The 13,257-nt window shown below is 37.2% G+C and overlaps 1 protein-coding gene across 1 annotated transcript in view; it reads right to left on the bottom strand.

The window, feature by feature from the left end:
• The window catches only part of LOC138953827 (zinc finger FYVE domain-containing protein 21-like), a 20,082-nt gene continuing 6,825 nt past the window's right edge, over window positions 1-13,257 (bottom strand). Inside the window, exons 6-7 of the mRNA XM_070325771.1 lie at window positions 5,521-5,663; window positions 1-5,221 (exon numbers count right to left, since the gene is read on the bottom strand). Of these exons, the coding sequence (XP_070181872.1) occupies window positions 5,186-5,221; window positions 5,521-5,663 (179 nt within the window). The 3' untranslated portion in view covers window positions 1-5,185. The remainder of the gene's footprint in view (window positions 5,222-5,520; window positions 5,664-13,257) is intronic.

The raw sequence follows: 13,257 nt of genomic DNA on the forward strand, positions 1-13,257 counted from the left end.
TTTATATATACACATACAAAAAACCAAGTTTATTTCAGTTTTAATAATTACATGTGCATCATATGTACCATATTCCTGTTCCAACAAGAAACCCAGCCACGCCATATTTTCAGAGAAAACAGAACATGGATGCTTCACAAAATAAGTTAAATTAAAAGAAAACATATTGCAAAGGATTCATCTCCTGTATGTACACCATGATGAGTGCTAATCCCTTTTCTGCCTTTTAAAAAATAAAATAAAAACGAAAATTAACCTGATATTCCAAACCCTGAAGTTGCTAATATGCATCATAGGAACAGTGGCATTACAAAATGCCAATGCCATTCTCACACTGAATACTTGGGCAATGAAAACAACACAAACTTCCCACTTGAAAGAAAATTATATTAACAAATTAGTGGTCTGTCTAGTATGCTACCAATTTCTTTTGGCTACTGTGGTAAAATGCCTACATTTGGCTTAATAAAGATGTGCAGAGAAGATACAAGCATGATATAGCACCGAACAAGGCACTCTTACCGCCGTACAAGTTGATTTATTCCAATCTATCAATCCAGATTATTTCACCAGTCCAAGCCTTTGTACCACTTGAAGGTTTGTCATAGGTCAAGCTACAAGGCCACTATTTGTTTGTTTGTTATAGCTTCATGGCTCTGATTCACAAGCTACGTACGTCTTCTCTGCCATCGGAGAGAAAACAAGCATATTGGCGAAATAGTTACTACATGTTTGTATGATAGTTTCTTGCTTTGCCTCTTTCTGTTGTAATGATCCCAGCAACCACATACAGTATTTTCAGGACTATATAAGGAGCAACTTTTTTCTCCTCCTCCTTTTGTATTATAATGGAAGAACCTTTGTGATTCAAAGTTAATGATAATGACAGCATTCAAGAATGTTACCAGGAGCCCTGCATAAATTAATGTTGAGCATTATGTACAGCCATTGCAGTACAATTTGTTTGATATTATGTCCCTTGCTTGCGCCAAGCAGGCAGGTTTTGAATCTTGAATTTAAAAAAAAAATGCTAACAGACTTTGAAACTGTGAAACAATCTAGATCAACCAGTGACTCAAAATGTGTTGATTTTTTCCAGCAGAAAGGTGCTCTTTGACCAAACACAGAAAAAATAGCTTTGTACAAGAAACTTTCTTTATAAACATATTTACAAGTCAAACATAAGTACATAATAATCTCCGCATTTTAGGTCCCTCACCATTAAAATAACAAGCAAAAAACACATAATCTGAACAACACCAAAAAAATAAATAAAAAATAAAATAAAAAAATAAAATAAAAAAACCCCATCAAAATGAATTGTAGGCTCACTCCTGAGTTTTCAGCATATTTTTAGCATAACAAGATTAAGAGGCTTAATCCATTTTGATTACTTAAAAGATTAAGCTGTCACATTTTCCTTCAAATTCAATCTCAGTACTGGTTTGACAGTAACCCTATATATATATATTTGTATTCTAACAAAGATGACTCCATGTAATAGAACAGGTCTGACACAGCATCTATCAGATTTATGGTACAGATTTTTAAGTTAAACAGCTGTACATTACCCAGCAGAATTCCAATAAAATAACCAACAAACAAATGTGCAAGAAAGATCAAATCAAACACAGTGTCTTAGTTACATGCTGACATGCAGATGTTGAGAGTTCAATAGGTGTCTGCACTTTTTTACATTTGAGGTGTGTGTGTGTGTGTGTGTGTGTGTGTGTGTGTGTGTGTGTGTGTGTGTGTGTGTGTGTGTTAAGAATGAATGCTAAAGAAAAAAAGCCCACTTAGACTTCAAGCAAAACAAGATGATCCTTACAATAGCATATGCCATGTATTACAAACTTTACACTGAAAAAAGAAGACGACGGAGCAGAGAAAAGAAAAGGAGAAAGGAAGAAAGAAACACACTCAAAGAGATCCTTACTTATTCCTTGCCCTATCACAGCCATTTTGCATGTACAAACTCATTTTGAAACAACCAGCAATGCAGGAAAAATCTGCCATAGCAGACACTTCAATTGCCCAGCTGATGACTTTCCAGTCTGGACATTTGAGTGAATTATCAGAGTATTTTTACAAAAAGCCAAAGAAAAAACATAAGAACATTAACTTGACAGCTCCTACTGTGGAACTTTACCAATTTGCTTTCAAAAATGTTGAAATTGCTTGTCGTTGACAGAATCACAACCATCAATTCTAGGCAAGAATACTGTACAGAGAACAAAAAAAAACAGACTCCCATTAATGTACACTGCAATATGTGAAAAAATATAATAATGATTTTTAGCCTTCAAGCACACATATAGACCCATACAAATGTATACCTGAATACCAAGTAAAAACTATGGAAATTGAATAATTAAAAACTTAAAAGCAAAGGAACCTTATTGGCAAGATATTCCTACTTATCTTCAATCAGAAACTCTCCTCAGCTGTTCTGTCAGCAACTATCTCTTAAAAAACAAGAGGCGAAGCCTTCAAGGCTCACGTAAGAAATCGACAAACAGTAACACAAACTCAATCACTCCGTCACACATACACACACACACACACACACACACAGTAAGCATAGGTGAAACTGTGTAAGAAAGCGAGACACTGGATCTGCCAACTAGTCTCGGCTCGCTCACAATAACAATGACCGAGACTTTCAGTAATTCCTTTGCGTGACGTCTAACCCTCTTACGTCATAATGTGACGTCTTCAAATGTTAAAGTTTCTATCACACACGTCAAACACTTTTGACCGAGAGGTAATCTTCTATGCGAGCTTTATCCATAGACTCGGAAATGTTAAAGTTTCTATCACACACACACACACACACACACACACACACACACACGCACAGACAGACAAAGTTTATCATCGCATAGGCTACACTTACGTGAGCCAAAAATGGCAATGGCAGAAGTTGAACAGACTTCACTACCTACAGAGTCTCGTTCAAAATGATTCTATGCAATGTGAAATTATTAACAGAGATAAAAACAAAAACATTGAATGAAAGAGGGGCAGTAATTGAGTCAATTTTCTGATTTTACCACTCGTGGTGTACATTTCTGCTTAGTAGAACTAGAAGAAAAAAAAGACATCAAGTTCAACCACCCCTCTCACACACACACACACACACACACACACACACACACACACACACACACACACACACACACCAGGCATGGAAAACGATTTAAGGAAAAATCTCTAAAAAGTAGGGGGGTCTGGGAACTTTTTTTAAAAAATCTGTGCAATCTAGCACATTCACACTAGTATGTTTCATGAATTTTACACAGCAAAAAAACTGACCAAATTTAATAAATGTTTTGTATTGCCAGTAACCAACGATTATCTTAATCCTTTAACTGAATTAATATTACTTGAACACACTTGCTCTTGCACACACATGTAAACAGCAACATCTGTTCTGGTTTTTTTCTCGGAAGAGGAATTTTTTTCTCTGAAATTTGTAGTTTTTCTCAGAAATCCTCGGATTCAAGGAGAATTCCCATGCCTGCACACACACACACACACACACACACACACACACACACACACCCACACACACACACACACACACACCACAAAGAAATGCAGAAAGACATGCTAGAACATATCCATGTACATTCACACAGATCTGCAAAATCAGATTTTTCAATGACAGCTGCAAACATCTTACAGCCCAGTTAGATTCCGTTCCTCTTTACCACTGGCCAGCTTTTACAAACAGCCGAGTGCAGTGAAATTTTGTGATAGAAAAAAAAGAAATAAGATAGTAGATTATACAGTATGTCTCCAAACCATTTCTGTGCTTTTGTGAATACATGTGATTAACGCACCAAAGACACTTTAGGCAAGTTTAACAGGATTACAAGAATACGCACATGTGTCATCATGTTAAGAAGCAACATATTAAAGGCTGTTGTTGGCAAGAAGCAAAAATGATTTATTTTAGGGGATGAATTTATTTAGCAAAAGAAAAGTTGAACAAATAAAAAAAAAGACCCCCCAAAAGTGAGATATCTCATGTCGAGTAGATCAAAGTTATCGAAGCAGATCAAACTGTCAACAGTTTAGGCCTAAGATAAACACCAAAGGCAGCACAGAACATTTACATTTAGACCCGCCTGGGAAAAGGACTTTGCGGACTTGCAGAGCTTTGCGTAGAACTTTGTGTTCAACATCCTATTTTGATTGGCAAGTTAATCCAAAATAGCTACAAAACCTGTCCTAATTTGCTTTGAGGTTGAAACAGGCAATCCATACACAGAAGAATGAGTTTCAAGGAAATAAATAACGCAGCGGGTCAAGACAGCCGCGAAGGTCCCCTGGCGGGGTACAAAGGCAGAGTCCCTGGCGGGGGTGGTGCCCACAGAAGGTGAAGCTGAATCATTTTGGCCTTGTAAATATGAATATAACCCCATTTGGAGAAGGATAAATTGTGCATGCAAAAAAAAAAAATTGATTTTTAAAAATTTTATTTTGCTTTTGTGGATATCTGCGATATCGCAGAGATTAGGATTGCCTGTTGAAAACAACTCGTTGTAATTTGCATGTGATGCACCAGGTTGAACAAACCTACCTACAGCACCATGTGTCGTCTTGAGTATAAAATCCTACCCTGTGTCGCATGCCTCGACCATCATCTGATTGTTTTTGCCATTCATAACAGTTATTCAACATATGGAAGCTCGTAAAAGCATGGCAATCATGCAAGAAAAAGAGAATCTCCACGCTTTGCTTCGGGAAAGTAGACTCAACATTCTCAAACAACTTAAGGGTACTGTTCAATGCAAAATTTTGCAAAAATATTGCACTTTTGAACTCCTATACACATTTTAGCCATGTCACAGCACAAAAAAGTCTCGTTTTGCTTCAACCTATGCAAATCACTCGAAGTCAGTGCGACCCCTGCACCTTCATTTTACTGAATTAAAGTCTAATTTTGTGGTAGTTTGTTTCAGTAGCACAAAACATGTTTGATCAAGACTATAAATGATAGGAAACGGAGGGACCGATAAAACCAACAGAATAGTTGATCATCCACCTGCAGTCAGACATTACAGTAACAGAATCACTGGATAAAATCAAATGTGCATCAGCATTTTTTCCTTGTGCAGTGAGTGTAGAGGACAACTTTCCCCCGTTTTCATTCCCCAGCGAAGTACTGTTTTGTCCATCACGGGTTCTTTGACTCGTAAACCATCTTGAACGCCTAAAACAGATTGAAAGGGGACATAAACACCAGTCCAAGTTAAATGGAGAAAAGTCAAAAAGGATTTCAATGCAAGCCACACTGTTCATTTGTTGTCCATTTCTTTCAAGCAATTAAGAAGTTCTCAGTAAATTGTGCACACGATATTTTGTATCTCAAACAAAACTGAAACATGTTTCAATCAAATGGTCAATGTGTTTGTGTGCGTGCGTGTGTGTGGGGAGGGGGGTGGGGGGTGGGGGAGAGTGCTGGTCAGGATTTTTGTCTAGATTCAACCAAGGTTGCTAGTCAGCACTCACTTTCTGCATGGCAGCGATCCAGGCCATTCCAGTTTTTTTGGCCAAGCCTCCTTCGTCCACCGTCATTTTCACAATCTCCGTCTCTCCAGTGCTGGGTATCCCCGCCAAGTAGCGGATGGCAATTCCTGTGCCCAGTCGATTTCCTGTACAAGAAGAAAACGGTCAATGCAGTCAGCCGTCACGTGAAAGAAAAACAAGTCGCGTAAGGCGAAATTACTACATTTAGTCAAGCTGTGGAACTCACAGAATGAAATTGAACGTAGTCCGCCGCTAGTGCAAAAGGCAGTGAAAGTGACGAGCCTGTTTGTAGCGGTTGCGCTGTGCTTCATAGCACGCTTTACTGTAGCTCTCTTCGTTTTAACTTTCTGAGCGTGTTTTTAATCCAAGCATATCATATCTATATGTTTTTGGAATCAGGAACCGACAAGGAATAAGATGAAAGTGTTTTTAAATTGATTTCGAAAATTTAATTTTGATCATAATTTTTAATTTTTTTAATTTTCAGAGCTTGTTTTTAATCCAAATATAACATATTTATGTTTTTGGAATCAGACAATCATGAAGAATAAGATGAACGTAAATTTCGGTCGTTTTAAAAAACCTTTTTTTTTATTTTTTTTTACAATTTTCAGATTTTTAATGACCAAAGTCATTAATTAATTTTTAAGCCACCAAGCTGAAATGCAATACCGAAGTCCGGCCTTCGTCGAAGATTGCTTGGCCAAAATTTCAATCAATTTGATTGAAAAATGAGGGTGTGACAGTGCCGCCTCAACTTTTACAAAAAGCCGGATATGACGTCATCAAAGACATTTATCGAAAAAAAGAAAAAAACATCCGGGGATATCATACCCAGGAACTCTCATGTCAAATTTCATAAAGATCGGTCCAGTAGTTTACTCTGAATCGCTCTACACACAAACACGCACACACACACACACCCATACACCATGACCCTCGTCTCGATTCCCCCTCTAAAACATTTAGTCAAAACTTGACTAAATGTAAAAACACAGAAAGCAAAACAAGTCGCGTAAGGCGAAAATACAACATTTAGTCAAGTAGCTGTCGAACTCACAGAATGAAACTGAACGCAATGCAACGCAGCAAGACCGTATACTCGTAGCATCGTCAGTCCACCGCTCATGGCAAAGGCAGTGAAATTGACAAGAAGAGCGGGGTAGTAGTTGCGCTGAGAAGGATAGCACGCTTTTCTGTACCTCTCTTCGTTTTAACTTTCTGAGCGTGTTTTCAATCCAAACATATCATATCTATATGTTTTTGGAATCAGGAACCGACAAGGAATAAGATGAAAGTGTTTTTAAATTGATTTCGAAAATTTAATTTTGATAATAATTTGTATATATTTAATTTTCAGAGCTTGTTTTTAATCCAAATATAACATATTTATATGTTTTTGGAATCAGCAAATGATGGAGAATAAGATGAACGTAAATTTGGATAGTTTTATAAAAAAATTTTTTTTTTTACAATTTTCAGATTTTTAATGACCAAAGTCATTAATTAAATTTTAAGCCACCAAGCTGAAATGCAATACCGAAGTCCGGGCTTCGTCGAACATTACTTGACCAAAATTTCAACCAATTTGGTTAAAAAATGAGGGCGTGACAGTGCCGCCCCAACTTTCACGAAAAGCCGGACATGACGTCATCAAAGACATTTATCAAAAAAATGAAAAAAACCTATGGGGATTTCATACCCAGGAACTGTCATGTCAAATTTCATAAAGATCGGTCCAGTAGTTTGGTCTGAATCGCTCTACACCAATTCCCCCCTCTATGTTAAAACATTTAGTCATAACTTGACTAAATGTAACAAAGGAACAAGAAGGGCAAAAGCCCATACGACTCACATGCTTTACACATTTTTCCTACCAAAATACATGTGACCTTGACCCAAGGTCAAGGTCATCCAAGGTCATGCAACACAAAGCTGTTAATTCAAGACATAGGAAGTACAATGGTGCTTATTGGCTCTTTCTACCATGAGATATGGTCACTTTTAGTGGTTCACTACCTTATTTTGGTCACATTTCATAAGGGTCAAAGTGACCTTGACCTTGATCATATGTGACCAAATGTGTCTCATGATGAAAGCATAACATGTGCCCCACATAATTTTTAAGTTTGAAACAGTTATCTTCCATAGTTCAGGGTCAAGGTCACTTCAAAATATGTATACAATCCAACTTTGAAGAGCTCCTGTGACCTTGACCTTGAAGCAAGGTAAACCAAACTGGTATCAAAAGATGGGGCTTACTTTGCCCTATATATCATATATAGGTGAGGTATTGAATCTCAAAAACTTCAGAGAAAATGGGAAAAATGTGAAAAATAGCTGTTTTTTAGGCAACATTTATGGCCCCTGCGACCTTGACCTTGAAGCAAGGTCAAGATGCTATGTATGTTTTTTGGGGCCTTGTCATCATACACCATCTTGCCAAATTTGGTACTGATAGACTGAATAGTGTCCAAGAAATATCCAACGTTAAAGTTTTCCGGACGGACGGACGGACGGACGACTCGGGTGAGTACATAGACTCACTTTTGCTTCGCATGTGAGTCAAAAAACGAGAAAAAAAGCACACCAACAACACAGAATCGTGTACACATTTTTTAAAGTACAGTAACAGTAATTACTTAGGTTAACTTAATTGCTCATAGTTGTGCATGTATAATTCACATATCCACTCATTACCGCTCCCCTTTTTGGGTCAACCATGTGGACCAGTTTAGGGCAAATCAAATTTGGTCCAATGGCTTCAACTTGTTAAAAGAAATTTTGATAACTTTTTGTGGTCTTCTTTGTTTCATTACGCCAATCTATATCGTCTTTTCTGTTGTTCAAGATGTGACACTGGCTTTCATAACCAGAAATGATCAAAACCGTAACAAATGCAGAAATTTACACTAGCTGTAGCTATAAGTTAGGAACTTCGCTTACACGGCTGACGCTTGCCTATTGAGTGGATAGGACCATTATATTCCTACACACTTTATAACTCCACTTAAAAAAACTCATAAATGTAGCTCCATCTGAACAGAATTTTTGCTAAGCTTTCACCAATAAATTACAAAATTGAAGTACATGTAACTCTGAATGTGGATGTCTCATAAATTGTAAAAAAAGAAAGAATGACGAGCAAACATATGTAAACACACAGATAAATACAAAATCAAGGTCCCCATGCAAGGTTTGGTATAACTCATCCTTCGGAAGACATGAATTATAGAAAGTTGCGAAAGAATCAAAACAAAACAGATTTAATTAAATGATCATGTAAATTCGTTGACAGTATGTAAAACACATACCATTTCACCTCATCTACATCGACAGAATTTGTTTTACTTTACTTTTTTTTTTAATTAGCAGTTTATGAACACAATAAAACACTGGATCAAGTCCTGCTACAAACTATACACAAGAATTATGCCCCGCTGTATGCACAACAACAATAAAAAGAAGAAATGGGTAACAAGTCGCGTAAGGCGAAAATACAATATTTAGTCAAGTAGCTGTCGAACTCACAGAATGAAACTGAACGCAATGCCATTTTACTCGTAGTTGCGCTAAGAAGGATAGCACGCTTTTCTGTACCTCTCTTTGTTTTAACTTTCTGAGCGTGTTTTTAATCCGAACATATCATATCTATATGTTTTTGCAATCAGGAACCGACAAGGAATAAGATGAAAGTGTTTTTAAATTGATTTGGACAATTTAATTTTGATAATAATTTTTATATATTTAATTTTCAGAGCTTGTTTTTAATCCGAATATAACATATTTATATGTTTTTGGAATCAGCAAATGATGGAGAATAAGATAAATGTAAATTTGGAGCGATTTATAAATTTTTGACAAGAAGAGCGGGGTAGTAGTTGCGCTGAGAAGGATAGCACGCTTTTCTGTACCTCTCTTCGTTTTAACTTTCTGAGCGTGTTTTCAATCCAAACATATCATATCTATATGTTTTTGGAATCAGGAACCGACAAGGAATAAGATGAAAGTGTTTTTAAATTGATTTCGAAAATTTAATTTTGATAATAATTTGTATATATTTAATTTTCAGAGCTTGTTTTTAATCCAAATATAACATATTTATATGTTTTTGGAATCAGCAAATGATGGAGAATAAGATGAACGTAAATTTGGATAGTTTTATAAAAAAATTTTTTTTTAATTAGCAGTTTATGAACACAATAAAACACTGGATCAAGTCCTGCTACAAACTATACACAAGAATTATGCCCCGCTGTATGCACAACAACAATAAAAAGAAGAAATGGGTAACAAGTCGCGTAAGGCGAAAATACAATATTTAGTCAAGTAGCTGTCGAACTCACAGAATGAAACTGAACGCAATGCCATTTTACTCGTAGTTGCGCTAAGAAGGATAGCACGCTTTTCTGTACCTCTCTTTGTTTTAACTTTCTGAGCGTGTTTTTAATCCGAACATATCATATCTATATGTTTTTGCAATCAGGAACCGACAAGGAATAAGATGAAAGTGTTTTTAAATTGATTTGGACAATTTAATTTTGATAATAATTTTTATATATTTAATTTTCAGAGCTTGTTTTTAATCCGAATATAACATATTTATATGTTTTTGGAATCAGCAAATGATGGAGAATAAGATAAATGTAAATTTGGAGCGATTTATAAATTTTTATTTTTTTTTACAATTTTCCGATTTTTAATGACCAAAGTCATTAATTAATTTTTATGCCACCAAGCTGAAATGCAATACCGAACCCCGGGCTTCGTCGAAGATTACTTGACCAAAATTTGAACCAATTTGGTTGAAAAATGAGGGCGTGACAGTGCCGCCTCAACTTTCACGAAAAGCCGGATATGACGTCATCAAAGACATTTATCAAAAAAATGAAAAAAACGTTCGGGGATTTCATACCCAGGAACTCTCATGTCAAATTTCATAAAGATCGGTCCAGTAGTTTAGTCTGAATCGCTCTACACACACACACAGACACACACACACACACACATACACCACGACCCTCGTCTCGATTCCCCCCTCTACGTTAAAATATTTAGTCAAAACTTGACTAAATATAAAAAGATCAAAATTCAAGTTCAGTACATAACACAAATGAGGTGTGCTGCAGGCAAAAATCCCATGCTAATTTTGTTTTCAAATGTGTAACTTCACAGTCTGTCACATCGGTACGGAGCAGAAAAATCATCTTCAAAACTAAACTTCACCCACGGAGGGAATGAAGCTATTCACATACATGTACAAATTAAGAACAGAAGCTGCAAACAACTGCTACACCTCCAAAACAACTACACCACAGGAAGATAAACAAACACACACACACACACACACACACACACACACACACAAGAAAGTGAATAAAAAGAAGTAAAATTATTGTAGCACAGTGATTTTGGAAAACTGTGAACGTTTTTGTATGTCAAAAGAAAACACACACACACACACACACACACTCACTCCTACATTTTGTTATGTTGTGGTAAAGTACATAACTTCATTAGTGCGTCACACACGTGAAGTGTCTTTTCATTGTCTTTTAAACACTAAAGAGAACAGACTACTAAAGGTACTGAAATGTTAAACAAAAATTACAGTGTCCCACTTGTCTCCATGGAAAGTTGCGGGGTACCCAGCAGGGAATCAATTAGTTGGATTACCACTACATTATGTTATGGATAACTTGCTTCCCATGCAAGCCACTACGCTACAAGCAAACTACCGCAGATCAGTGCAACTGTTAAGTACGCTTGCTTGCGATATTTTTGCTGATATAGGCTGTTGATTTTTAGAATGTGTCCACGTGGAAGGATGCTCTCAACCAACGTAAAAGCCTGGACAAGATCTATGGTGGTATACATGTACATTATGATTTACACAGGAAGGAAGGTATAACTATCAGAATTGTAGCTACAAAAATTAAACAAGGATAAAGTAAGAAGGGCACTGTACCAACCCCGCAATTACATGGCCAACCCCTACAACTACAAGCAAACTTTGTGTCCCAGTGCATCCCCTCCTTCTGGGGCGGGGATGTACAGGATGACCCAAAAAAAAGAGTACCCAAACAAAACGTCTTAAATTGAACAAAAATAAAGCAATCTTCATAAAATTTATTTACACACACAAGTAGCCTCTGCATGATTTGCACAGAAAATTTTAGCGTTCTAGCTTGTCTTTCAGGAAAGTTATGCTCATTCTACAGAACATGCTCCAAATGGCCTCCCCCGGATTTAAATCCCTCAGATTTCTATCTTTGGGGGTTCCTGAAAGACAACGTCTACAGGAACAACCCACAGACAATCACAGAACTCAAGAGAGCCATCACAACAACCATTCGCGGAATCTCGCAACAGGAGTGTGTGCGGGTGATTGATAACTTTGCGCGGCGAGTTCAAGTTTGCCTGCAGCGGCGCGGAGGCCATTTGGAGCATGTTCTGTAGAATGAGCATAACTTTCCTGAAAGACAAGCTAGAACACTAAAATTTTCTGTGCAAATCATGCAGAGGCTACTTGTGTGTGTAAATAAATTTTATGAAAATTGTTTTATTTTTGGTCAATTTATGACGTTTTGTTTGGGTACTCTTTTTTTTGGGTCACCCTGTAGCTCAGTCGGTAGCGCGGCGCTGGATTTGTATCCAGTTGGCCGCTGTCAGGGTGAGTTCGTCCCCGGCCCCACGTACGGCGAGAGATTTATTTCTCAGAGTCAACTTTGTGTGCAGACTCTCCTCGGTGTCCGAACACCCCTGTGTGCGCACGAAAAAGATCTTGTAATCCATGTCAGAGTTCGGTGGGTTATAGAAACACGAAAATACCCAGCATGCTTCCTCCGAAAGCGGCGTATGGCTGCCTAAATGGCGGGGTAAAAACGGTCATACACGTAAAAGCCGTGGGAGTTTCAGCCCATGAACGAACAAACAATCCCCTCCTTCTTTCTCATGATTTCCCATTTAGAATTGAAATAATAAAATTATGGAAAAACTTTATGAACAGATTAATCTTTTAGAAATCTAAAATATACACACACAAAGAAGAAATTCACTAAAAGCCCCCCCCCCCCCCCTCTCTCCCCCCCCCCCAAATCTAAAATATACACACACAAAGAAGAAATTCACTAAAAGCCCCCCCCCCACACACACACAACACACATGTATGTGCTCATGTTATAAAAAAACCACCCACAAAAAATCAAAGTAGAAAAAAATCCATGTTTACAAAACCGTTGATGCAAAATGCCAATTTGTTGGAAATACAGGAGGGGAAAAAGAAGAAAAAAGAAAACTGTGATATCCTGTTACAATCATTTAAGGTAACAAAATTCAAAAAGGTAAGATGCACAAAGACAGCAAAAGCACAAAAGCAGTTAAATCAGATGTACGCTGCTGAATTTACACCGACAGAAAGTGAAGAACAGTGTGATTTTGCACCAAACAAACCTTGATCCATAGCTGCAGAATATAAAAAATATAAAGCTTACTTTCATATCTGCTGACAACTTTCTGTTAGCAGTGGGGAAATGACAAACCATATATCCAAGTGTATTTGGGTAGTAACACTTTGCTGTCTGTCAAATGCCTGGGGGGAAACTGACATTACTGAAGACTCTTCTTCATCTTTGTTTCCGAGGTTTTTACTCTCAGGCATGGTAACCTTTTGGTAAGGTTTGCATGCCACACTGGTTTTTTTTTTTACCTCTACCACAT

Source organism: Littorina saxatilis, linkage group LG17 (genome assembly GCF_037325665.1).
Source record: "Littorina saxatilis isolate snail1 linkage group LG17, US_GU_Lsax_2.0, whole genome shotgun sequence".
Lineage (NCBI taxonomy): Eukaryota > Metazoa > Mollusca > Gastropoda > Littorinimorpha > Littorinidae > Littorina > Littorina saxatilis.